The sequence below is a fragment of the Condylura cristata genome, unplaced genomic scaffold (assembly GCF_000260355.1).
Source record: "Condylura cristata isolate star-nosed mole 26May11 unplaced genomic scaffold, ConCri1.0 scaffold00022, whole genome shotgun sequence".
In the NCBI taxonomy this organism is placed as follows: domain Eukaryota; kingdom Metazoa; phylum Chordata; class Mammalia; order Eulipotyphla; family Talpidae; genus Condylura; species Condylura cristata.
In genome coordinates, this window is record NW_004567123.1 from 28450883 (window position 1) to 28474380 (window position 23498).

At 52.3% G+C, this 23498-nt stretch overlaps 3 protein-coding genes across 6 annotated transcripts in view; 2 read left to right on the forward strand and 1 right to left on the reverse strand.

The window, feature by feature from the left end:
• SYS1 (Sys1 golgi trafficking protein) overlaps positions 1-23498 on the forward strand; it is a 25558-nt gene continuing 2060 nt past the window's right edge. The window contains exons 1-4 of one of the 3 annotated variants that reach the window (XM_012728330.1): positions 1-166; positions 383-620; positions 2066-2133; positions 22417-22489. In XM_012728330.1, the coding sequence (XP_012583784.1) occupies positions 459-620; positions 2066-2133; positions 22417-22474 (288 nt within the window). In that variant the 5' untranslated portion in view covers positions 1-166; positions 383-458 and the 3' untranslated portion in view covers positions 22475-22489. Of the gene's footprint in view, positions 167-382; positions 621-2065; positions 2134-3281; positions 4483-22416; positions 22490-23498 lie in introns of those variants that run through there. The other 2 variants (XM_012728329.1, XM_012728331.1) reach the window with 2 other exon arrangements.
• Positions 7671-10346, reverse strand: TP53TG5 (TP53 target 5). The gene is made up of 4 exons (XM_004687028.2): positions 10071-10346; positions 9765-9839; positions 9476-9606; positions 7671-8163 (listed from the first exon to the last, which is right to left on the reverse strand). Exons 1-4 carry the CDS (start codon positions 10116-10118, stop codon positions 7671-7673), a joined length of 747 nt encoding a protein of 248 aa, XP_004687085.1. The 5' UTR covers positions 10119-10346.
• The window catches only part of DBNDD2 (dysbindin (dystrobrevin binding protein 1) domain containing 2), a 4993-nt gene continuing 4569 nt past the window's right edge, over positions 23075-23498 (forward strand). Inside the window, exon 1 of one of the 2 annotated variants that reach the window (XM_012728328.1) lies at positions 23075-23172. The gene's annotated coding sequence lies outside the window, so the exon portion shown is untranslated. The remainder of the gene's footprint in view (positions 23173-23498) is intronic. The other variant, XM_012728325.1, reaches the window with a different exon arrangement.

Consider the following 23498-nt stretch of genomic DNA (forward strand, 5'->3'; position numbering starts at 1 on the left):
ATGCTTCCTTCCTACGCAGTCGCTGCGGCTGCGGCGGTCCGAAGGAGCTTGCCTCTCTAGGCAGCCAGGGCCTCTCCTCCATGGTTCTGTCTGTCAGTGTTGTTTGGGGGGCCCGCGGGTGAGGCTGGGCCGCGCCCCGACGCTTGGATCCTCGAGTCGGTCAACGGTGAGTGGACTCCGAAGGAGCTCAAGTGCGGGCGGGAGCTGGGCCTCCGGGCTGAGCAGGATTGATTCCTCCTCGCCTCGGGAGGAGATGTCCACCTCGCTGTCCCTCCAGTTCCTAGAAGGGGCTCGCCCCCTCCACCCCTGTCCCCCCCCCCGGGCGGGTCGGGGTTGCCATGGTGACGGCCTGCCGGCTGAGGCCCAGTGTGTGTCCTCTCAGGTGCCGTGAACGTCCGCGGTCCATGGCGCGGCGGCGCTGACTCGGGTCGCGGCGGCGCCGGGGCCCGCTGGCCGGCATGGCGGGCCAGTTCCGCAGCTACGTTTGGGACCCGTTACTCATCCTGTCGCAGATCGTCCTCATGCAGACCGTCTACTACGGCTCGCTGGGCTTGTGGCTGGCACTGGTGGACGCTCTGGTGCACAGCAGCCCTTCGCTGGACCAGGTGTTCGACGACCAGGTACGATCCGCACGGGCAGAGCTTCGGCCTCACCTGTCCGCGGGGATGGGGAGAGTTTGTGATCTGACACTGTTGGGCTCTAGACCTCCGGTGCCACCTTTCCTCACTTGTGGCCCTAGGAAAGGGATCTTACTTTTCTGAGTCTCGGGTGCCCCATCTATAAATGGAATGACGAATGACAGAGGTCCATTAGTACAATGGACAGGACCTGGATGTTCTAACAAACAGGTGTGCAGCCCAGGTATGCTGGTACATCTCCTGACACTTGGAGGAAGTGAACTCTGCGCTGAGCCCCAGATTGTCACTTGGCAGATTGTGGCAGAGAAGGGATAAAAGAACATTCCCAGGGGTTAGATGGAAAGTGCCTGGACTTTGGCTTCCCTTTAAGTTCTATTTACTTCTTGATGGCCTGGGGCAAGTGTTGTCACCTCTTTGAGCTTCAGTTTTCCTGCCTGCAAAGTCATGAGACCAGTAGAGGACCAGGGCTGCAAAGAGCCTGTAAGTTGGATTTCGAAAGGCTTAGTGACCTCTCTAGGTCCAAACACACTGCTTGTGGAGCTTGAGACAAGTGGCTTCACCTTTTTGAGCCTGGTTCTTCTTCTGGAAACTGGGAGAATAGCCAGCAAGATGTTAGGTCAGAGGGCCTAAGATATGGACGTGCTTTGTTATGTATAATGGAGACCTGAGATAGGTTACAGGGTCATGAACACTGTTCTTGGAGCCAGGAGACCAAGGTTGGACTTTTGGTCTTCGTTACCTGAAAAGAGTTTTAAGAGGGACGATAATAGCTGCAAGGTTGTTGGGAGAATAATATGAGGTGATGGATGTTGAAGGCCTTTGTGAGCTAAGAGTTTTGTGCAGGTATTTGGTATTCAGTAGTTTTTTGTCAAGATATTGTGCAGGCCCCAAGTGCCTCATCAACTGTAGCCTCTTGGGAGCCTCTGTCCTCCTGGAAAGGGCATGTGGGCATCCTGGATGTTTGTCAAAGAGCCATCTTATGCGTACAACCTGAATTCTAGACCAGAGGTCTAGAATTTTCCTAAACAGCAAGATCCTAAAAATTTTATTAAAGTCACCACTAATGGAGTAGCAACCCAAGACCATACTAAGGGACCAGGGCGGCAGTGTTTGAATGACCTCACGAAAATGGATGCTTGAACTTACCATTTACACACTTTGGGCAATTCTTGAGTTTTTATTTCTCCTTTGTAAGATGAGGTAATTATTTTTTCCCAGCTGTTGTGACCGCTCAAATAAGATACCATGATGGATGTCTGTGAAAACACCTTGTGGAGCTGGGTTGTCACACAGGTGACAGGGGTGGGGTGGCGGTGCTGTCTCTGCTCTGGGAAGTATGTGTGTTCCTTGGAGGCCCGCAGGACCCTAGGGCCTGGAGCTCTGCCAACACACTTCTCTAGCATTTTCCCTTTGTGACTCTTCTTCAGATCCTGGGCTTTTCCACCCCTCCAGGCCGGCTCTCCATGATGTCCTTTGTCCTCAACGCCCTCACCTGGTGAGTATGGCCAGTGTTGCTCTCTAGCTTCTGGGGTCTTGCACTGGAATGGACTTTCTAAATTTGGGTGTGTGCAGACTGCTTGTTCTGGGGAATGGTGTACTCAAGAGGCTAGTTCTGGGACTGGCTCCATCACAGGTCATCTGCTATCACTGTTCTGAGATAGCTGTAGCTGGGAAGCTCCTGTGTCACTGTGCATGTGGCCTGTGGGACAACTTCTGTTCTCAGATCACATCCCTGGAGTTGAATGAAGTGAGGAAAGAAGTGGGAGTCAGGAGAACTGGGTTCTAGTCTTGGTCTGCATGCCACATTTCTCCCTCCTCCCAGGGCCTGGGCTCCCCGTCACTCACACTGAGAGGTGTGGCTGGGTAACATCTAAGCTCGCTCAGGACCATTGCCTGTTTCTTGAGAGGCGCTTTATCCTAGCAGTTAAGATCTCAGGCTCTGGAGGCAGACTCACTTGGCTCTGAACCTCACCTTTACCTCTAGTCTAGAGACTGTGGACAAGTTAATCTGCCTGAACTCCAGTTTCCTCATGAGGAAAGGGAAGCTAATGTTACCCACCTCGTACTGATAAGGAGTCAATGAATTAATTCACAGGACATACCTAGAACAGCATCTTGTATGTTATTCTTGACCTTCTATTCAAGGTGGAAAACTGTTGCGTTTTGACCTAATTTGGCTCCTATATATGTTCTGTTTGGCTCACACTGATGTCAGCCCACACATGGTATTTAAAAATATTTTTTCAGTGAGTTGAAAAATCAGGATATTTTATATAAAAATAAATCCAGATTTCTGGCTTCTCTTGAAAAATGGAAAGATGATTTGACTCTAAGCCAACCTTCGAGCATGGCGATTTGCCCAGTTGCAAGCAGCTGTTGTTACCACTCTAGAAGGATCTTGTATGCTTCAGAGTGCTGCAGTCCCCATCAGTCCCAAGGCTCCCTGCAACAATTGACATTTATCGTCAAGCTCATACTTTTTGCACTTGTTCGACCTAGCCGCCGGGGTCCTGTAGACATCTTATTTTGTAACCCTTGCTTTACATTTCTCTCACTTGCTTCTGAACACTCTGCTGCCTGTCCCCAAATAACAGTCTAAAGCCGGCAACCCAGTGACGACTCGCTGCTGTCCTCTCCCCACAGTGCCCTGGGCTTGCTGTACTTCATCCGGCGAGGGAAGCAGTGTCTGGATTTCACTGTCACTGTCCATTTCTTTCACCTCCTGGGCTGCTGGTTCTACAGCTCCCGGTTCCCCTCGGCGCTGACCTGGTGGCTGGTGCAGGCCGTGTGCATAGCACTCATGGCTGTCATCGGGGAGTACCTGTGCATGCGGACGGAGCTCAAGGAGATCCCCCTCAACTCAGCCCCTAAATCCAATGTCTAGAATGGGGTCCTTTGGGTACCCTGCTGGGCACTTGGCACACTCACCACCACCCCAACACGTTGGGCTGTTCAGAACCTCCAGATGAGGTTGGGCCCGGGTCTGAAAGGAACCCTGCAAATGTGAAGTCTCTGTTGGTGAGGGAGAGATAGTGAGGCCTGTGAAGAAGGCAGGTAGAAGCAGATCACAGCTGCAGGATGGCCTCTGTCTGCCGAAGCCTTGGTACCCAGGAGGTCAGCGAGGGGACCTCTTTCAGGGGAATAACAGAATTGGAACCATGTCACTCTTGAGCCATCATACCTGACACCAGCCTGTTATTTTTAAAAAGAAAAAAAAAATCAAGGATATATGATTGGAGCAAACTGCTCTTCCAGTCTTCTGTCTTACCTCCCTGGGACAGCACTTACCTTTGCCATGTTGCCGAACCACAGCTCTTCTCTTGGAGAAACGGTTTCCAGATCCAGAGCCCCAGAAAGAGATGTGGTGCACAGTATTAGCTGCTGCCAGGGAGCGGCGGCAGGCGGAAGCATCAAGCACAAGGGACGTGCGCAGCCTGCGCCCTGCTCCACTCGTGCGCACCCATGAATCCGTGACTGACTTTCTCCCAGTTCTCTCTGCTGGGCCTCACCCTGCTGCCAGCTTTCAGCATAGCAGAGAACGACCCAGAGAAGAATCCCAGTACCCATCGCTCCCAGTCTTACCCTCACAGTTGAGTCACTGCCTGTTCTCAAGGAATGACCAGACACCCCAGCTCTCGCTAGAACTCGGGCAGTAGTTCCTTTTTCCGGCCTTACTTGGAATTCTCCAGTGGCGAGGGAACCGCGGGTGCCTGCCCTCGCCGCTTGAGCTGTGTTGATAGTGCCGAGGGAGATGGGAATTTGCTGCTAAGAATTTTCCTTGGGGCAGGTGTTTTCTGTGAGGGGCTTGCGGCTCTCCTTCCTAGGTATATAAATACAGTATTTTCCACGACTTTGTGTCTGCCTATATTAGTCTTTAATGCCTCAGCTGGGACCGAGACCTCCGCAGAGCCAGCCAAGGGAGCTGTCAAGAATTATTAGCCCACCTGCTTGCCTGGATCCCAGATTATTCTCCTAGTGGCTAAAATACTAAGTGCAGGGAACTCCTCTGGCCCACCCGCCTACCTGCAGCCCCTCTGCTAGGCCTTGGACGTCCTCCTGTCACCCAGTTTCCTGACTTGCCCAGACAAACACACTGGTCTCCACCCACTCCGGCGCTGAAGCCATTGTTGCTTTCTGACACAACCCTGCAAGCACTGCCAGTGGCCACTTAGTCCAATGAGCTAGGCACCATCACGTCCCTCATTTTGCAGACAGAGAAACAGATCTAGGCGTGAACAACTTTCTCTACCGTCATACAGCTGCTAGGAAGCCTGGCCTATTTGCCTCAAAGCCTCATCTTTTCGTGTTCTGATCACGTTTGAGGGGTACATGATCTGGTTTGGGGGGAGATAGTCTCTGTAATCTGAATGCCGTTTTCAGTGAAAGGTCCTGAATGTGAACCCGAGACAGGCCTTTGAAAGCTGCTAGTTCCTGAAAGTGGGCAGCTCTTCAGCTGCGTATAAGAGACACCGCCTGCACCTGCCTTGGGGTTTCATTATCACGTGGGGCTGGGGGGGAGGCATGGAAAAAGGCCAAGCATTTGTTTAACCTTAGGGGCCTGGGAATGATGGCGGCTTCACCGACATCAAGCCTGATCTGCTCAAAGCCTCTGAAGTGGATCTTAGTATCCTCATTTTATAAATAGATGAAACAGGCTCAAGTCTTGTGACTTGATAAGAATCAGTGATTCAAACACTCTAAAGTTAATTTTTTCCTTAGTTAACTGCCCAAGTAAAGACCTAGAAGAGGGGCCTTGGAGTGGTTAAACAAAGAGAAGGTGGTAGTGGGGAGACCCAGACTGTGGGAAAAAGGTTGCCAGAGGCCCAAGCACCAGCGCAGTAGAGATAAGGTCAGGAGGAAAGAAAGTGGGGGCCCTTGAGTGCAGGCTGATCTTGCTTCCACACTGGCGGCCTGGCCACTGCTCCCAGCCGAGGCTCACAGGCTCCTGACCGCTGGCTGGGAGCAGGGGCCCAGCTCTAGCTTCCGATGGGGCGGAAGTAGACAAGCTTACCCAGCCCGGGCCTTTCCGGCCTCCTCTTGGGGCTCCCAGGAAGACTAGTGCAGCCCCCCACCCCCCACTTCCCACTGGTTTTGGTTTTTTGGCGGGAGCCCGTTGCCCTGACCATGGCTGCTAACTGGGCAGGGCTGCAGTTCACTTAGCGGAGGGTGGGATCGTAGGTGCTTGAGGGGAAAGATGGAATAGAAGGGTCTCTCAGATGTTCATGGAATTGGGGATGTCCAGGCAGGAAACTGAAATAAAGATGACTCTGGAAATGGATGGGATGGGTGCAGACTGGATGGGGAGCGCTAAAAGTGGAGGTTTACTAGGGGATATGGGTTGCTCTGGTAAGTGGAGGGGGGGAATGTGGGGTGCACGGAGGGGAAGTGAAGTTCCAGGATGCCCACAGGCTGGCAGAGGTTGGGAGCACCAGCAGACCCCCTGGCATGCCTTACCTTACAGGGCCCAGCAGTTCCAGAAGAGAAGTCAAGCTGTACCTCGCCCCCCACCCCCCACTCCCCACCCCGCACCCCTCAGGCTGCCTGTGCGGGCAGCCCCCAGGGAAACGTTGCGTTCCTTCCCTCAGCAGCACCACGGTTGTCCTGTCACAGAGCAGGGCACCCGAGAAGGCTGCCCAGTGCCTTGGGTTCAAGGGCGCTCCATCCATCCTTCGCCCTCCCTTCCAGTTTAAGGCTCCTCCCACCCTCCTGACTCCCTTTAGAAGAACCACTGTCTTGGTCCTTAAGGTTTTCTCCTCCCAGCCCACCACTACCTGCAGAGGGTGACCCCCCCCCCTCCAGCTGGGGTGGGAGGTGGGCCTGGCTCATCACATGGGAGCAGTAGAGGCAGCACCCACTTTCGGGGTCCACCTGAGTCAGGTGGGCTCACCTCCAGACCCAGGTGACACCGTTTATTGACCCCAATGTGGCCACCGGGGCTCAAGGGCCTGATGGGCTGAATGTTCCCTGGTGCCTTTCCCTTCTGAAAATGGAATGGCGCCCAGTGGGAGACCTAGATCAGCGTTCATTTGTCCCCCCTCTTCCTAGCAGTGTGAGCCCAGCAGTCACGCCCCACCCCTGCCACTCCCTGGTCCCCTCTGTTGACAGGGCCATTGTGAGAGCCACCAGCAGCAGGCAGGCAAATCGCCCTTTCTGTGACTTCACAGAGTTCAGCAGCTGGGGATAGGGGGCGCAGGCAGTGGAGAGGTGCAGGTCCCTGGCGTCTTTGTCCACTTCTTGACTGCCCTCAAGGGCCTGGGGCTGGGCAGGAGAAGCTGAGGTCACACTCCCTGAGCGCCTCTTGCCTTCATGTTTCAGTTCCAGACAAACAGGCAGAGCCAGCGGCTACTGTTCCGTGTCATATGGGAAATTTTATTTGTAGACCCGCGTATTTTCCCGCCCACCCCGTTCTGTCGATCTATCTAGCGCGGTCTCTGCCCCTCCTCGCTGCTCCGGCTGGACCCTTGCTCACCCAGCACCTGCCGCGGAGACCTCGGGTTAGTTCGGCGCTGAGGCTGCCCGCAGGGGGCGCTGCCGCCCAGGGAGCGGGCTCGCGAGGCCTAGGCGCGGCGGTGCGGGGTGTTTCCGCCGGGAGCTCAGAATAACCTTATTGAGGCTTAAATAAATAAAACATGGAGAGTCGATTTGCTCCGAGGGGGTTGGGCAGCTCCTCACTTCACCACTTCTCCCCCACATTTGGAAATCCCTGAACTCACGCTCAGCCCTGGGCGAGGTTCTGAGTCACAGCAGCTGTGGGCCCTGCCGAGGCCTCCAGGCAGTGGGGTGCCACCTTGAGCCCGCACTTGCAGTGCTGCTCCTCCCAGAGCCCCACCCGCCACTGCTGCCTCCCTGCGGTGTGGCCTGGTCAGTGGCTTAGCCCCTCTGGGCTTCCCTTTCTGGGCGTGACGCGGGGCGCCCAGCACTGCCAGCCCCGGAGGCTGGGTCAGGAGCCCGCTGACTCTGGGGCCACCTCTGCCCCTGTGAGGAGGGGGGCGGGGGGGGGCGGCGCCTCACCCTGGCCTGCCAGCGGCGATGTCACACCCTGTAGGGGGGGTGCCTAGGCAGCTCCAGCGAGGCAGAGCAGAAGCGGGTGCAGCAGCGCTTGACCCAGCGCCGGGCGGACGATCTGCACATTACCCGGGGCCCTGGGAGGTGCACGCGCGTGGGCAGCCCTTCGAACCACATCCACTGGCCAGCCTCTTCTGGCTGCTTCGCGCCCCACTTGGGGGCTCTGTGTCGGAGGGGCTTCAGGAAGACCACCCTGGGGTTCCCGAGGGGTGGTCTCCCCCCGCGGGCCCCAGGGCCAGAGTCCTGCGACCACGTCCTCGGGTGGGCAGGTTCTGCCTGCTCTTCTGGCAGCCGCTCTCTGCTGGGGGATCCCTTGGTCCGCTCCCCCAGCCTCCTCCTGGGCTTCCATCCCTCAGGCTCACTCTCCCCAGGCTCCCCTTTGCACTGCAGTTTGTTCTTGGGGTACGTGGCCCCTGGGAGCCCTGCATTATGTAGTTTCCCTTTCTTGCACACATCATTCCTGGCAGGGAGAGGAACAGCAGTCAGCAGAGGAGGACTAATAAGCCCTGGTCCGCTACGCGCCCAGACACATGCTGTGCAGCCCGCTGGGGGGAGCCTGTTAAGAGAGCTAGAGGCCCCCCAGTGGGACTGTGCCTGGTAGGAGAGGCTCTGACAGGTATTCGCACAGGGGGTGCGAGAGGCTGGGGAGGTTTGAGCGGTTGGGATACCCGGAGGTAGGGGTGTATCACCAGGTCGCAGGGCTGGGGAGCTGCCTCTCTGGTTTCAGTGCATGGAGGTTTCAGTTATGTTTTTCAGATTGTGTTTCCAGAAATCTCAGGGTTCTGGTTCATTATCTCAACTGCCCTGTCCCTTGGGAGAAACCTTCACCACAACCCCACAATTGAGGTTTGGGGCAGATGTTTGAAGAGAGATTGCAGTGCCTTGAGAAGGCTGGAGAAGGGTGGGCTAGGGATTGATGCTTCGCTCTGGTGCCTGCTGACTCCGTGTCTGGAAGGTCAGCTCAGGGTGGTGGTGGTGGGGGGGCGGCCAGAGAGGCGCTGGGCTGCCCAGCGGCATCTGCCATGACCGGGCCCCTGCAGAGTGGCAGCGCTGTTCTAGCCAAGTGTGGGAGCCGGGGCGTGGGGAGGCCCCAGGCCCCAGGAGACAGTGCTAATCATGCAGACCTCATTCCCGCAGACCGAGTGATGCTCCGTGCAGGCTTGGTATCGTACAGCAGCCCTGCAGAGCAGGAGGCAGGTGGCGCCCTCCAGAGAGACTGTCTGAGGTTCAATTCTGCCTCTTTCTGGGGCAAGATTTGGGGCAAGAAACTGAACGTCTCGAACCTTCGATTCCTCTTGTGTAAAACCGGGATAATTCAGTCTACCTCTGGAGTTATTGTGAAAATAAACTAAACGGGGAGATGCTGCGAATGTCGTTGCAGGCACCTAATACATGTGAGCTTTCTTAGCATTCTTACATGATTTATGGGAAACAGCCTCAGCAGGATGGGGAGTCTGCTGGGGGCTCCAGAGGTGTGTTGCCTTGAGATGGGAGCGGAGAAAGGAAGGAGCCTGTAGCTCCCCAACTGGCCGATTATGACCTTGGCTCTGACGGCAGCTCTGCCCTCCAGACAGTGACCTCACACCCTGGCTCTGCCTCGCCCACCACCCGGTTACCTCTGGAGCCTCAGCTCCCCCACTAGGTGGGGCTCACATACACCTTTCTCGCAGGGCCTTTGTGCAAATCAGGCACTTCTAAAGTCCTTAGCACAATTCCCGCTCCTAAGGACAGCGATTGGGTCCCAGGTGGGAGCCATGGGTGGGCCAGCTCACCTGGGGGAGACACAGAGAGTCCTTGGAACTCGGATCAGTGAGTCCCAGCACCTCTTGGCCAGGGTGTGCATTTCTTGGATCCGGGGATTCGAGCTCTTGAGGACTCTCAGGAGCGACAAGTTTTTTATCACCTGCCAGGGTCAGGAAAGCAGAAAAACAGAAGCTTCAGCCTTCCCAGCCTGGCCTTGGCCCAGCTCAGCTCAGCGCAGGGCCCAACTCCACCAGGGTCACTCATCTGGGCATCGGGGAGCAGCGCGCTCCTAAGCGGGACCAGACTGGGGCGTCTCACCATTTTAAGTCGGTTCCGCTCAATTTCTGTGCTGACTGGCTTCTGTATAATATCCTGTGATTCCTTATCATACTTCTGAGAGAGAGAGAGTGGGCGTTACCACAGGCCTCCGTCACCCTCCCCATTGCTTGAGCCTGGCTGGCCAAGTTCTGGCATCTTGGCTTGGGATGGAAAGGGTAGCGCCCCTGGGCCTTCCCCTGCCCCTCATGTACTCCCCCCCCACACACACACCAGGCTGAAGGCCCCTGTCCTAGGTGTGGATGGATTCCTTAAGGTCCCTGGGTAGACCCAGTCGGAGAGTCCCACCTTGGAAATCACTCTACTCTCGGGTCTCTTCTTGACTGATGGACTCATGCTGGGGCTGAGGCCGAAAAGACAGCTGGAGCAAGACTGGCCCCAGGTACTGTCTGCACCTGCCTTTCTCCGCTCAGCCAGCAGTCAGGCTGGACAGCAGCAGGCCAGCCCTGCTGGAGTGCCCAGGGAGGGGGCTGTGACATCACTGAAATATGTGACAGCAGGGCTGGGTCTCCAGGGAAAGTGTGTGTGGCCGGGTGGAGGTTGAGCAGGACCCTCCGTCTGTGGGAAACCACAGCTGTGTTCGCCGACACCACCTCCCGCTAGGTCAAACGTTTGGTTTCTTGATAACCCAGTCATCCCATTTGGTTAACAAGAAAGCTGTGGTTCAAAGAAGCTAAATAACTTACTGAGTAATTTATATAGCTCGGTAGTGGTGGGCGCCGGAAACCTAGGGTCTGACGTGAGACCGGGAGCCCCAAGCCCTGTGTTGACCCGTGGCACGTCGCTTCCAAGTGCTAGGAGAAAGAAAACTCTTGCCCTCAAGGAGTGACAGTCTAGGGGAGGAGAAGCATCTACTTGACAATGCTCTCATAAATTTCAGATAGCCAGTTTATCCTTAGAGTATTCTTTTCTTGAATTTTGACTAACTCTTGTGTCTATAACAAACCTCTGGTTGTAGTGGACAAACAAGTGTCGTTCCAAGCGATTGTGGACTTTATGCTAAAGAATAAGAGAAAGTGAGGGGCCCTCCCTGGTGGTGAATGGGTTAAAGCACAGCACAGGAAGCTCTCTTCAGCACCAGCACGAGTTCAATCCCGTTCAATCCCGGCCAGGGAGGTGCCCCACATGGTGCAGCAGGCAGCTCCTGACAGCCCGCTGCTCCCCTCAGCAGTGTATTTCAGTAGATCTGCCTGTTCAGCTCCCCACTCTGTCTCTGGTGAATCCTCTCACCGCCCCTGAATCTCTGGCCTGTACCCCAGTTCTGCATGCACAAATAAATATATCTTTTTTTTTTAAATAAATACATCTTTAAGAAAAGAAGAATAAGAGAAAGTGAAAGAGCAAGATGTAATTGCAATCATTCAATGATGTGATGGACTTATTTGCTGTGTTGGCTCACAGTTATCAAATACTGGAAGTATGTTTTCAGTTTTGTCTGTGTTGCTATTTACAATGTAACAGCTATAGACAGACACAAGTTTATATTTAACCTGCACTGTTAACATGTCCTCCCTTAATTTCTTAAAGCTGAACCAGGGATCTTCATGTTCCTTCTGTAAAGGGCCAGAGTAAATAGGCTAAACTTTGAAAGCCTTATGGTTGCAACTAAGTAACTCAGCCTTTGTTGTGTGAAAGCAACAGAGATAATATGCAAATGAGTGGGCCTGGCATAGCTGTATGCCAATAAAATTTTATTTACAAAAGTAGTTGGTGGATGGAATTGACCTTGGTCTACACAATCAACATAACAGTATATCCAAGCCTGACTTATCTCATCTACCTAGTCCTGGGGTATAAATACTCCCGTCATGGCTGATTTCAAGCTACCGATCTCACTGAAGGCAGAGCTGGCTACACACAGGATATACTATGTGGTTACCAGCATGTAGTATCTATCTCTACTATAGTCCTATAGACATAAAGAATCAAGAATACAGATAAGTGAAAGGTAATAAAAAGATTAGAAATGATGAGTCTGAGCATTTTCACCTTTGTTCTTAATGTCATTAACTTAATTAAGTTTACCTAATTTAATTTTTAATGATGGCTGCGCTTAACAACCAGCCTACAGAGTTTTTAAAGTGTAACAGGGTTTTGTAAGCCTATGAGTCAGTTCCAGCATCCCGCTGTCAGATCAGATGGAAGTGACTGTGTGGGCAGAGGGGGCGTGAGGACAGAGGTCGAGTATTTGCTCTGTGAGAGGGGTGGGATGGCAAATATTCACCACCAGGGTGAGATTTGGCAGAGACCTGAAGGAAATGAGGGGAGGGGAGAGGGTGGGTGCAGGAGACAAGGGCAGAGGGAGAGGTGGGGAGACCAGGACGCAGGCTGTGCTGAGCCCTAGTGCCCAGCGGCCGCATCAGATCAACCTGAAGCTGGTCAGAAACAGCTTCTCCAGCACCACCCCACTCAGCGGGCCCAGCTGGAGCCCAGCCCAGTGTGGACACCGTTTTGTACCCCTGGACGCTTCTTGGGCAGAGAGGTGAGTGCTCTCAGGCAGCACGCAACTCTGCCTCCCCGGGCTGCAGCCCAGGCCTGGATTTCAGGGAAGCTTTGACATACAGATGTCCTTTATTATTCTAGTGAGGGGTGGGAGTGTTGGGGGGTTAGACAGGCTGCGGCTGTGGCCCAGAAGAAGGCAGAGCAGAGGGGGCGACCTGGAGGGGAGGCATGCTGGCCCGCCCGCCCAGGCCTCCCCTCCCTACCACCACCACTCAGCTCCTATCAGCTGGCCTCTGGCTCTGGATGCTCTGAGGTGCTGGTGCCCGGGAGGCTGCGCCAGAACCATCGGCCCCTGCCACCCTGCCCCTGGCACCCAGGTGCGGGACCCACTGTGTCCCACCTGGTGGGCAGAGGCTGCCTGCTGTCAGCAGGTGCAGAGCGGGAGGGCAGGCACCTCTGGTGTGTGGGCTGGCGCCTCAAAGGCAAAGATTTCTGTCTTTTATTCACGGATAACCTCTCAGAGCCTACAACAGTGCTTGGCAGGGAATAGGTGCCCACGTGGTTTTTGAAAAAGAATGAAATACAGAGCATGATCTTGGGCAACATGGAGGACCAGCTGAGGAAGCCAGGAGGCCTTTGTTGAGGTGGAGATGAGAAATGAAGGGGAGGGAAAGCTGGCCAGGCAAAAGGGCGTGAGGAGGGCAGGGCGCCTTAAAAGAGGGGGAATTCAAACAACGTAGGTGTGGAAGGGATTTACAAAGAGCTGTGTGTTGCTGGAGTAGAAAGTCAGAGCCAAGAGTGGCAGTGAACAGGCAGCAAGACGCAGACTGCTCAGGGCCTGATGTGGCCCCACTATAACCCATAAAGCAGTGACAAATTGGACTTCATATTAAGAATCTGCTCTTTAAAAGACCATTACAAATGGAATGATAAGCCACAGTCTAGCAGAAAGTACTCATCGAGCATATGTCTGACGGAGGAGCCAAAGTGTTCACCGAACACTCAAATGCGAAATGACGTGGCCGCTGCAGAGAACAGTATGGTGGTCCTCAGAACATTAAAAGACAAACCAACCAACCAGAATTACCAGGTGAGCCCGGGCACTCCCGGGTGCCAGGGGCAGGGTGGCAGGGGCCGCTGGTTCTCGCACAGCCTGCCGGGCACCAGCACCTCAGAGCATCCAGAGCCAGAGGCCAGCTGACAGGAGCTGAGTGGTGCTGGCAGGGAGGGGAGGCCCGGGCAGGCCGAGGGGCTGGGGCAGGCGAGCCAGCGTCCTCCAGGCCTCCCTTCCAGGTCGCCGCCTCTGCTCTGCCTTCTTCTGGGCCACAGCCAGCGGCAGGCTGAGGAACATGCAGTTTGTCCTGGCGGCCCCGGGGCTGCGAACAGGGTAGCGGAGGCAGAGTGGCTGAAGGCGGCCCTGGCGCCTGCCGTCTGGCTCTGGCTACCTCGTCCCATTCCGCATCTCCCACCGTCACCTGCCACCTGCGTCTCTCCCTTTGAGTCTAAGCAGCTCATCCCCAAGGGCCAGGGAGTTCTCAGTACCCGGCAGTGGCTCCCAAGTCAGTTTTCCATACCCCATCTTGTTCCATCCTTCATCTATATGGGAAAAGCCATTCGTGGGGCGTGAATGTCACACAGCTGGTAAGGACTGTCCAAACTGAGCACGTGGCGGCTTTCTTCTCCTCATGTCTCCCTTGTATTGGGCCCTCCCTGAAGGCACAGTGCATGCAAGCACAGCTCTGTGAAACTATCTGCAGCCACTGCGGCACGAGTTCGATCCCCAGCTGACCCACCTGGTGCAGCCAACCCCCCCTGACCTGCCCTCTGCTCCCTCAGTAGTGGATTTCAGTAGATCCTCTTGTTCTGCTCCCCACTCTGTCTCTAGGGAGTCCCCTCACCCCCCACTCCACACCTCTGGCCTGTACCCCCATTCTTGCGTGCATAAATAAATAAAATATTTAAAAAAAAACAACTATTGCCATTGCATTTACACCACATTCCATATTATAAGTAACCCAAGGTAACTTGCGTATGGGAGCGTGTGTGCGCGTTCTATGCAGGTTCCGTGCCGTTGTACGGAAGGGAGCGAGCATGCGTGGCTATGGGCATCCTTGGGGGTCCCGGAACCCGTCGCTTGGGTGCTGAGGGGTGTTTGTGCCATCTTTTGTTTATCACTCCCTCGGGGAACAGGGGTACGTCCACCTCGGTGTTGTGATGAATGCTACGTTGAGCCCTGGTGTGCACATCTTCCTTTGTGACTCTTTTAACTCTCTAGGGTGCATGCCCTGCAGTAGAATGGCCAGCTGGTCCGGTTTTTAACGTTTTGAGCCCACCATGCAGTTTTCAACAGTGGCCTCACCACTTTATGTCATGATAATGCTCTGGGATCCCACTTTCCCCATACTGTCCCCACAATTTCTTTCTTCTTGAACTTTTCAGAAAAGATCTATCCTCATAGGTGTGAGAGTCCATTCTTCTGTGTTCTCTCCTGGTTTGCATGTTAGTTTCTTTAAAGTGAGCCTTACTGGGGGTAAAAATCGTCTTTCTGGCCCTCCCTGGTGGCGCAAGGGGGTTAGGACACAGCACTGCAAGCTGGCCGCAGCTATTTCAGTGAGTTTGATCCCTGGCCCCGGAGGTGACCCACGTGGCGCGGCAGACCTCTCCTGTCTGCCCGCTGCTCCCCTCAGCAGTGTACTTCGTCAGTTTGCCTATTCTGCTCCCCAGTCTGGCTCTGGTGAATCCTCTCACCCCCCTGCACCTCTGGCCTGTACTCCAGCTCTGTATGCATAAATAAATAAATCTAAAAAAAATTGCCTTTCTAGTGTACCGTTCTAGGAGTTGACAAGTACATATTATATAACCACCAAAATCAATACATAGACTGCTCCGATCACCCCGAGTGCCCTCGTGCAAGCGCGTAGCCGCTCCCCAGGCACCAGGCTCCTCCACACTGTTTATGGCCACCGCCACCAGCCTGGCCCCTGGCTTGCAAGTTAAGCCGAAAGCAAACCAAAGATTTCCATTTGATTCTTATTTGTATCTTCTATTTTTCCTGAGATTTTCTGTGTCCCCCCCCCCGCATTGAGAATATTTGTAATTGCTTGTTGAAGCATTTTTATAAGGATTGTTTGAAAGTCCTTGTCAGATAATTCCAACATCATTACTACCTGCATATTGGCATCGACGGATGGTCTCCTCTTCTCCAAGGAGATAAGACACCTCCGCTGCCCCTTGGTCCTTGGCCCTCTGATGCAGTGTCAAGTTTACTGAAGCTGGGCCAGTGAGACAACAGGGGGTGCCACCTTTACCAGCAGGTGGGAGTGAAGTCCAGGCTTGTCACGGGCCTGGCTAGCACCACCCTGTGGGGGAAAAGAGGATTGTCTTGTTACTGCTGGACAGAGGGGTGCACGGAGGCCCCACTCTTGGCCTCCTGTATGTGGTGCGTCAGAGGTGCTGGTTATTGCTGCGTAGCCGTGAAGCCCCGGCACCTCACCTGGGCTCCCCTGTCACCACCTGGAGGCACCCCTTTTTACCACACTACAAAGACTGAACTCTAGGCCTTTCCCTCTTGATTTCACCCCTTCCCACCAGTGGAGATTGGGGGTGAGGGCTTTGTTGGAGTGGGCTGTTGCTTGTCAGAGAACTGTGTCTTGTATCGTGCACCTTTTCCTGTCCTTTGACAAGAAAGAACAGACTTTTCCTGGTGGCAGTTTCTATCTGTGCCTGTTTGGCATTTCCGAAATGGTTGCAGGTTTCTTTGAGACCCCAGAAAAATGGAATCCTGGAGACCTGCACTGTGTCCCCTGAGTAGCGGGGTCCCCAGATGGGCTGCCATGTTTGTTTTATAGGAAAGGCCCAGCTCTCAAGACTGTATTTTGTGAGCGGGACAGAGCGAAATGCATCTCTACTATGTCTTTTTGAGAAATAGAAGCCCTCTGTTCAGGGTAGAACTTTTGTCTCTGTAAGTCAAAGCTGAAGATGTTTATGATCGTGTAATCCTTTTAAGAACTCGTGAGTCACCCGAAATCACATTCAGGGCACGCTAGTAGGCAGAAGCCCTGCCCACAATCTCTTTAGGAAAAGATAAGCTCTTCTCTGGTTAGGCTCCTGCTGCAGTGACTAAGAGGCTAAACCCTTATGCTTTCTAGAATCTCCATTGTTTGATGCAGACATCTGTGGAGCACACCTGTAGCTTCCTGGCAGTCTTGTCTGAGTGGGACTCAGGCGTGGCCTTCTCTCTGAGATGCAGGCAAAATAGTTACATTCTAGTTTTGTTACAGAGCAGGGAGAGAGGGGCACCACTGAACCCCCAAACCTGCCTGCTCAAAATGGGCTCTGCCATCTGCCGCAACAAGAAAAAACATATAAGACTTTGATGAAAAGGAACTTTAATACAGTGAGTATACAACACAGAAGACAAAGAATTTATTTTCCAAATCAAACACCTGAAGTTACCCATCCCTTCATGGGTAGAAGTTCACCCAAAGGGAGTGGCCCAAAGCAAGGCCTGAAAGCTGTCTCAAGGCTCAATCACCTTCTGGCCAGGACCCAGAGAAAAGGATCAGAAATGGCCAGACAAGTCTGGGAGGAAAAGAGCAAAATCAAAATCAATATAAACACCGCCATAGTCAAGCTCCCCGCGGGTCTCTCACCCACATCTCTTTCAACCAGTCCAGGGCCAAGGAATAAACCCGGTTTCTTCACATGGCTCCCTCTGCTCCATGTGGCTTCCTCAGGTCTCCTCTGGCTCTCCAACCTGCTTCCTTCTTCTCAGATTCCTTCTCTTCTCTTCTTTCCTCTGCTCAGCTCCACCCACCTTCCCGGTGGGGCAGAGAACCTGGAATTTCCCCTTTCCCTGGGGACCACCCAGTTTCATTTTTGCACCATGTCTTGCTAGCAGTGGCCTGAATTTGAGCTCTGCTAGGAAGCCATTCCTGAATTTTATCATCATTTATCATTTGGAGAGACTGAGAATTTCTTACCATGAAATCCCAGCTCCTTCATGTTTAAAAGCTCTTCCCGGGCCCTCCCTGGTGGCACAGCGGGTTAAAGCACTGCATAAAGAAGCTTAAGACACTTCCACGTGAGTTCGATCCCCGCCTGCCCTGGAGGAGATCCGCATGGCGAGGCAGACCTCTCCTGACCTGCCTGCTGCTCCCCTCAACAGTGTACTTCCTCGATCTACCAGTTCTGCTCCCCACTCTGTCCTTGGTGAATCCTCTCACCCTCCGCATCTCTGGCCTGCACCCCAGTTCTGTACGAATAAATAAATAAATCTTAAAAAAAAATAAAAGCTCTTCCCTTCAGTTCAGGGCTTCTCAACCTGAGCCCTAGTGACATGTTGGCAAGAACTGATACTGGTAGCAACCTCTCCAGTTCTGACAATCAAAAATCCAGACCAATCCCCAGTCCTGCAGGAGGTAACGTTGCTTCCACTGGAGATCCTCCTCCTCCTGCAGCATGAAGCCAGGTGGTGCCTTTAACGCTTTACTTGGAAATATCCTTAACTCCAACACCCAGCTCATCAGCACAATTTTCGCTTTCCTCTTTACTGCCAGCAGCAGAGTTACTAGACTTTGGTCTGTGCCCCTCTTCCAGTGTACCTCTCTGCTTTCCCTGCACGCCTGGCAGTCGCCTCAAAGGCCCGGGCTCCCATTACCAGCTCTTCCCAGGTGCACGAGGCTGCCACCGCACTCTCCCCAAGGTCAGGTCTCATGCCACCCGCCCGAGTGGCAGGCGCTACGGCGGCCCTCTGCCCAGGGCCCAGTCTGCATTGGTAACGCAACTTATCTATTGCTAAACAGCGTGTTATCTCCCAACGTAGCAGTTTTAAACAAGAAGTTATTATTACCTTAAAGGTTTTGAGCCTCAGGAAACAGGGATGCTCTAGCTGAAGATCCAGCCTCGGGGGCTCAAGGCTGCGGCATCTGTAGGCTCAGCTGGGGCTGGGGATCTGAGCCCTGTCTCAAGCCTGTGCTGCTGGCAGTCCTCCACTCTTCCCTGGCTGCTGGATGGAATCCTTGCTTCCCTGCCAGGCAGGCCTCTGTTGAGGACATGGCAGCTTGCTTCCCCAATGAGTGATCCGGGCAATAAAGAGAGATGGCAGCCATGCTCTTTTTCTTTTAATCCCACTTGTGGAATGTGATACCATATCTTAAGGGTCACAAAGTATAAATTTGGCGGTGTGAGAGGGGAGTACACAAAGACATGAAATACAGAAGGCAAGGGGCGCTGGGGGCTGTGTTGGTGTCTGGCTGCTGCTGTTCAGTTTTATTCAGTTCGAAAGATTTTTCTATTTCCCGTGTGAGTTTTTTTGTTTTTTTAAAGATTTATTTATTTTGGCATACAGAACTGGGGTACAGGTCAGAGGTGAAGGGGCAGTGAGAGGACTCACCAGAGACAGAGCGGGGAACAGAACAGGCCGACTGATGAAGTGCCTGCTGAGGGGAGCAGCGGGCGGGTCAGGAGAGGTCTGCCGCACCATGTGGTCACCTCTGGGGGATCGAACTAATGCAGAAGTGGCTCTAACTTCTTAGTGCTGTGCTCCAACCGCTGCGCCACCAGGGAGGGCAAAAGTGGTGGCTTTTATTTGCAAGTATTGGGGTATTTTGTAGACATCATCCTGTTACTGTGTATATTTTTATTCTGTTATATTCATGAAACTATGTTGTATGATTTAAATGAGCTTAAATTGGTTGCGGTGTGTTTAATGGCACAGAATAGGATGTATCTTGGTAAATGTTTTCTGTGCAATTGAAAAATATGTTTAGTCTGCTGTTGTGGGTAAAATGTTACAAAAAGTAAATCAGAACAAGTTAGTTGATAGGGTTCAGGTCTTCTAGATTTCTACTTTTTGTTGTTTGTTTACTTGTTGACTGTTAAGAGACGTGTTGAATTTTCTAAGAAGTGTAATACAATTTTTGCTGTTTCTTCTTGTGCTTCATGTGTTGGTGGAGTTTTGTTATTAGGTATGTAAACATTAATGATTATTATCTTCTTCGTGAATTGAACCTTTATTCTTATGTGATCTCCCTCTTCATTCCTGCTAATCTTCCTTCTTTTACAGTCTACTTTGTCTGACACTAATATTGCCCCCCCAACGTGCTTTGATTCATCTGTATGGTGTACCTTACTCCATCAACAGATTTATTTCTTTATTGTTTAGTTGGGTTTCTTGCAGACAGCACAGTATTGCCTCTTGCTCTTTCTCCAATATACTAATTTCTGTCTTTTAATGAACCCTTTGTTAACTTTTCATTCTGTCCTGTATTGATGCAGTTGATGAAAAGCTTCCATGTTGTTATTTGTTTTCTATTTTTCCACTGTCCTTTTTTCTATTTTTCCTCTTTTCTTCCTTACTTTGAATTTAGTTATGTTTTGATCGGGAGAAACTTCAGCATCATAGGTACCAAAAGCATACAATAAGATTTACTGACCAAGTAGTTCATTGCTTCGTGTAGCACACCAAATAATAGGAACACCAGTATATTTGTGGTTGGTTCTGTCCCTAAGAATGACAATGGGACCAGCCTCCCAGAGGCACAGGCCACACACAGAGGTCTGTGTTGTAGTGGAGGAACACAGTCCCAGCACTGTTACGAAAAGCGGGAAGCAGGCCTGCCTTTCTCTGATTTTACCCCTCAAAATTGCCAGCTGTATTGATAATCTTGAACACAGGTCCCGGTGAAAAAGTCAGCACTTTGCCACCTTGACACCGTCAACAGGTCATGTTGAAGTAAAAAGGCCCAGCGTGGTCCCTCCACCCATTTCATCTCCACTGTTACCTGATTACTAGACCTCTTTTAAAAATGTCTAGTGGTGGCCTTTGCATTTATAATACATATCTCCAATCACAACCTTCATATTATAATCATTTCTTATATAGTGTAAGGATCCTTCAACAGTCTATTTCCAATTCCCCATTCTACCATTTATACTATTGTTATTGCCATAATTTTACTTTTGTAAATACTATGTACCCACAATTTATTGTTACTGTTTTTGCTTCAGGTGGCCAGTTATCTTTTAAGATGATTGAAACAAAAAAGTCTCTTATATTTACCATTCCATTCATTCCAGGACAACTTAATTTCTCTATGTAGACCCTGGCATCATATCCTTTCTGCCCCTTGAAATTTCTTGATTATTTCTTGTAGTGCTGATCTACTGGTCATGAGTTTTCCATTTTTGTTCTTTGGGAGAGAGTGTTTATATCTCCTTCAAGTTTTGAAAGATAATTTTGCAGGATATAGAATTGCAGGTTGACAGCTTTTCCTTTCAGCATTTTAAAGATGTCAGTCTGGGCCCTCCCTGGTGGCGCAGCGGGTTAAAGCACAGCACTGAGAATCTAAAGCCGCTTCCGCATGAGTTCGATTCCCGCCTGCCCCGGAGGTGACCACATGGCGTGGCAGACCTCTCCTGACCCGCCCGCTGCTCCCCTCAGCAGTGTACTTCGTCGATCTGCCTGTTCTGCTCCCCACTCTGTCTCTGGTGAATCCTCTCACCCTCCGCATCTCTGGCCTGTACCCCAGTTCTGTATGAATAAATAAATAAATCTTTAAAAAAAAAAAAAAAAAGATGTCAGTCTGTTGTCTTCTAACCTTAGACCTTCGGGTCATATAACTTCTTGGGTGAGAAATGGCCTATAATTCCTTTATTCCCTTTTTATTTAATGCCACTAATTACATACTTTTAAAGTTTGTGATTCCACAGATTCTGTATTGTCTTGCTAGCCACAGTGGGCCTTTACCAATTCAATAAAAATTGCATTGAACTCATTCCCTGCTTGCACTGAGACTCACCTCCCACCTCCCCAGTGTACCAGGAGCTGCATCTTGTGTCTTCTTGGAAGCTCCTGTCTGTGGACTGCAGGGATTTTGTTGCTTGGCGACCATAGCTCTCTGCTGGGTTCAACAAAATTTATAGTTTTATAGATTACCTAGTCATCTCTTAAGCTACTAATCATGTGGTAATTGTGCTCTTCTCACTCTCTCCATCTGTGATGGAAGCCAGAAGTCTAAGTTGTCTTCTTTTTCACTGTTCCTTTCAACTCCTGACTTGCCCTCTGAGTCTTTCTCTTACTTGACACCCTTCCAGTTTAGCTCCCTGAATTATTTCTAGCTTGGGTGCTTTTTCTGCTTCTCTTTCCCTTCATGTAAAAAACATCTGACAAAGAGAAGGGACAGAGGTTTGTGATCTTTAACCATGTTAGGGACAGCTCAAAATAGTCCATGGAGCCCTGTTCCCCGGGGTGAGCCTGAGGACGGGGGAGTAACTCTGGGAGCTGAGCTCTCAGCACTGTGCTCCTGGCTTGGCCTCATTCTTCTGTGCTAGGAAACGGAACTGAGTATCTGTTCCAGCCATTATTGAGGAATAAAAATCAACCTGATCAAAGCATTTCTTGGAAGATTAAAAACTGCCAAGGGACAGACTGACACAATCTCTTGGAGGCAGTCTATTGGGGTTCACATTCCCGTGTGGTCTTGGATAAGTCCCTTACCTTTCTGTTCCCGTTTCTCTATCTGTAAAATGAGAATAATAATAGTCCTTACCTTACGGGATTGTTAACAGAGCTAAAAAGAGTTAATGTATGCAGAAACACTTATAAATGTGACCTGTACAAAATCAGCTCTGTAGAATTGTTAAATATTAGGGCATGCTTCCTATAATTCAGAAATGTGTAGAAGAAAGCAATTTCCCCCCCCTCAGAACCCGTTGCAATCAAAACAGCTAATGTTTATTGAGCATCTCCGAAGTGCCCACATCCTATCCTAAGCATCTTACATGAGTTATAGCAGGTAGGGATTGATTGAGTTAAAATAATCCTATTTGGTAGGCAAGGAAATCAAGGATCAGAAAAGTTAAGTGTTTTACACTTCCGCTGGATTGGTGCAGAGTTGTGTTTACAACCCAAGAGAATCTGACTACAGTGCCTGTGCTCTTAACCACTGCACTTGGGCCCTCCCACAAACTGGCTTGCTCGCTTGTAAAATAATGGGAGAGCAGCTTGCTGTGTTTATCTCACAGGGTTGTGTTGCCATCCCAGTAAGGAGAGAAGAGGCAGTGCTTTGGGTATTTGTACAGAACCCGGGAGCCTTGACAGGGAAACCTGAATGTGTCATGACTTCACACCTCCATCTCTCTGCACTTCTCCTCCCCTCTTTTCTCTGCCTGTTGAACTGCTTTCTGCAAGGCTCGCATATCAGTGCCCAGATTTGAGTCTAACAAAGGAGGGATTTAAACGGCCATGACACATCAGACTTGTGGTTTGAAATGATGACTGACTGCTTTGTGGAGAATTGAGATGCTGGAGGTGAGTAGCGAGAACCCAGGTGAAAAGCTTCTACAGGAGCCAAGGGAGATATGGTGATGGAAACAGACAGGCATGGTGGGTTGGAAAGACATTCAGGCTAATAGTCACGGGACGGAGGTGTATTTAAATATGGCAGGGAAGAACAGGGAGGTTCTAAGGATAACTCCTCGTTGCTGACTTGTTCTCAGATGTTTGTTCGATGAAGGGTCGAGCGTTCCCAGGAGCATCTCCGACAGACTCTCCCCCCTCCACCCCCCACTTCCCCATGAAGCCTCCGGAGCGAGGAGCACAGGTGGAAAAGGGAGAAGGAAGGGAATGGGCCTCGAGTCCTGGCCCAGGAGCTGCTAGATTGGACACTTCTGCCGCTGGTCTGAGCCAGGAAGCTCCGCGAGGGGGGCAAGCGTTTCCCTTCTTGGCAGTTTCAGCCTCGCCTCTCCACCCCGCGCGGGCCGGGCGTGCAGCGCCCCCCTCAGTACCCTGGAGCCGCTGGCTCCTCGTCGGCGTCTGGGCGCGCGCAGCGGCGGCCCACCCCTCCGGCCCTGACCCGCCCCGTCTCAGCACCCACCCCGCCCAGATCGCTGGAAGTCTGGGCGTCGGCTCTGCCCAGACCCGGAGCCAGGAACTAGGGGCTGCTGGGTGAGTTTCAGGGTCGGGGGTCCTCTGCCGCAGTGCACCTGCCCTGCGGGGTCGCACCGGGTCAGTGCCTTCCCCTCCGGCGGGTCCCCAAGCCTCTCCCGAGTGCGCCTTCTGGAGCTGTGCGCCCGGCAAGTGTGGCGCGGGTACCCGGGAATCAGGGTGGGGGCTCGTCGCTTCCGAGCTCCCCGGAGTGGGAGCGCAGCAAGTGTGCGTGGGCCCAGAACCCACGTGTGTCCCCGCAGCGACTCTGCGCCGGCGGGCGGGGCGCAGCAAGTGCACCCGAGCTTTCCGAGCGGGGCGCGCGGGTGGCTGAGGGCGGGCGGGCG

Bases quoted from the DNA above. Each gene is read 5' to 3' on its own strand.
- TP53TG5 (XM_004687028.2), bottom strand. From the start codon at position 10,118: ATGAGTCCATCAGTCAAGAAGAGACCCGAGAGTAGAGTGATTTCCAAG. The intron at 9,840-10,070 runs GTGGGACTCTCC...TCTCTCTCTCAG, and splicing joins AGAGTAGAGTGATTTCCAAG to AAGTATGATAAGGAATCACA. The intron at 8,164-9,475 runs GTGAGCTGGCCC...TCTCCCTGCCAG, and splicing joins ACTCTCTGTGTCTCCCCCAG to GAATGATGTGTGCAAGAAAG.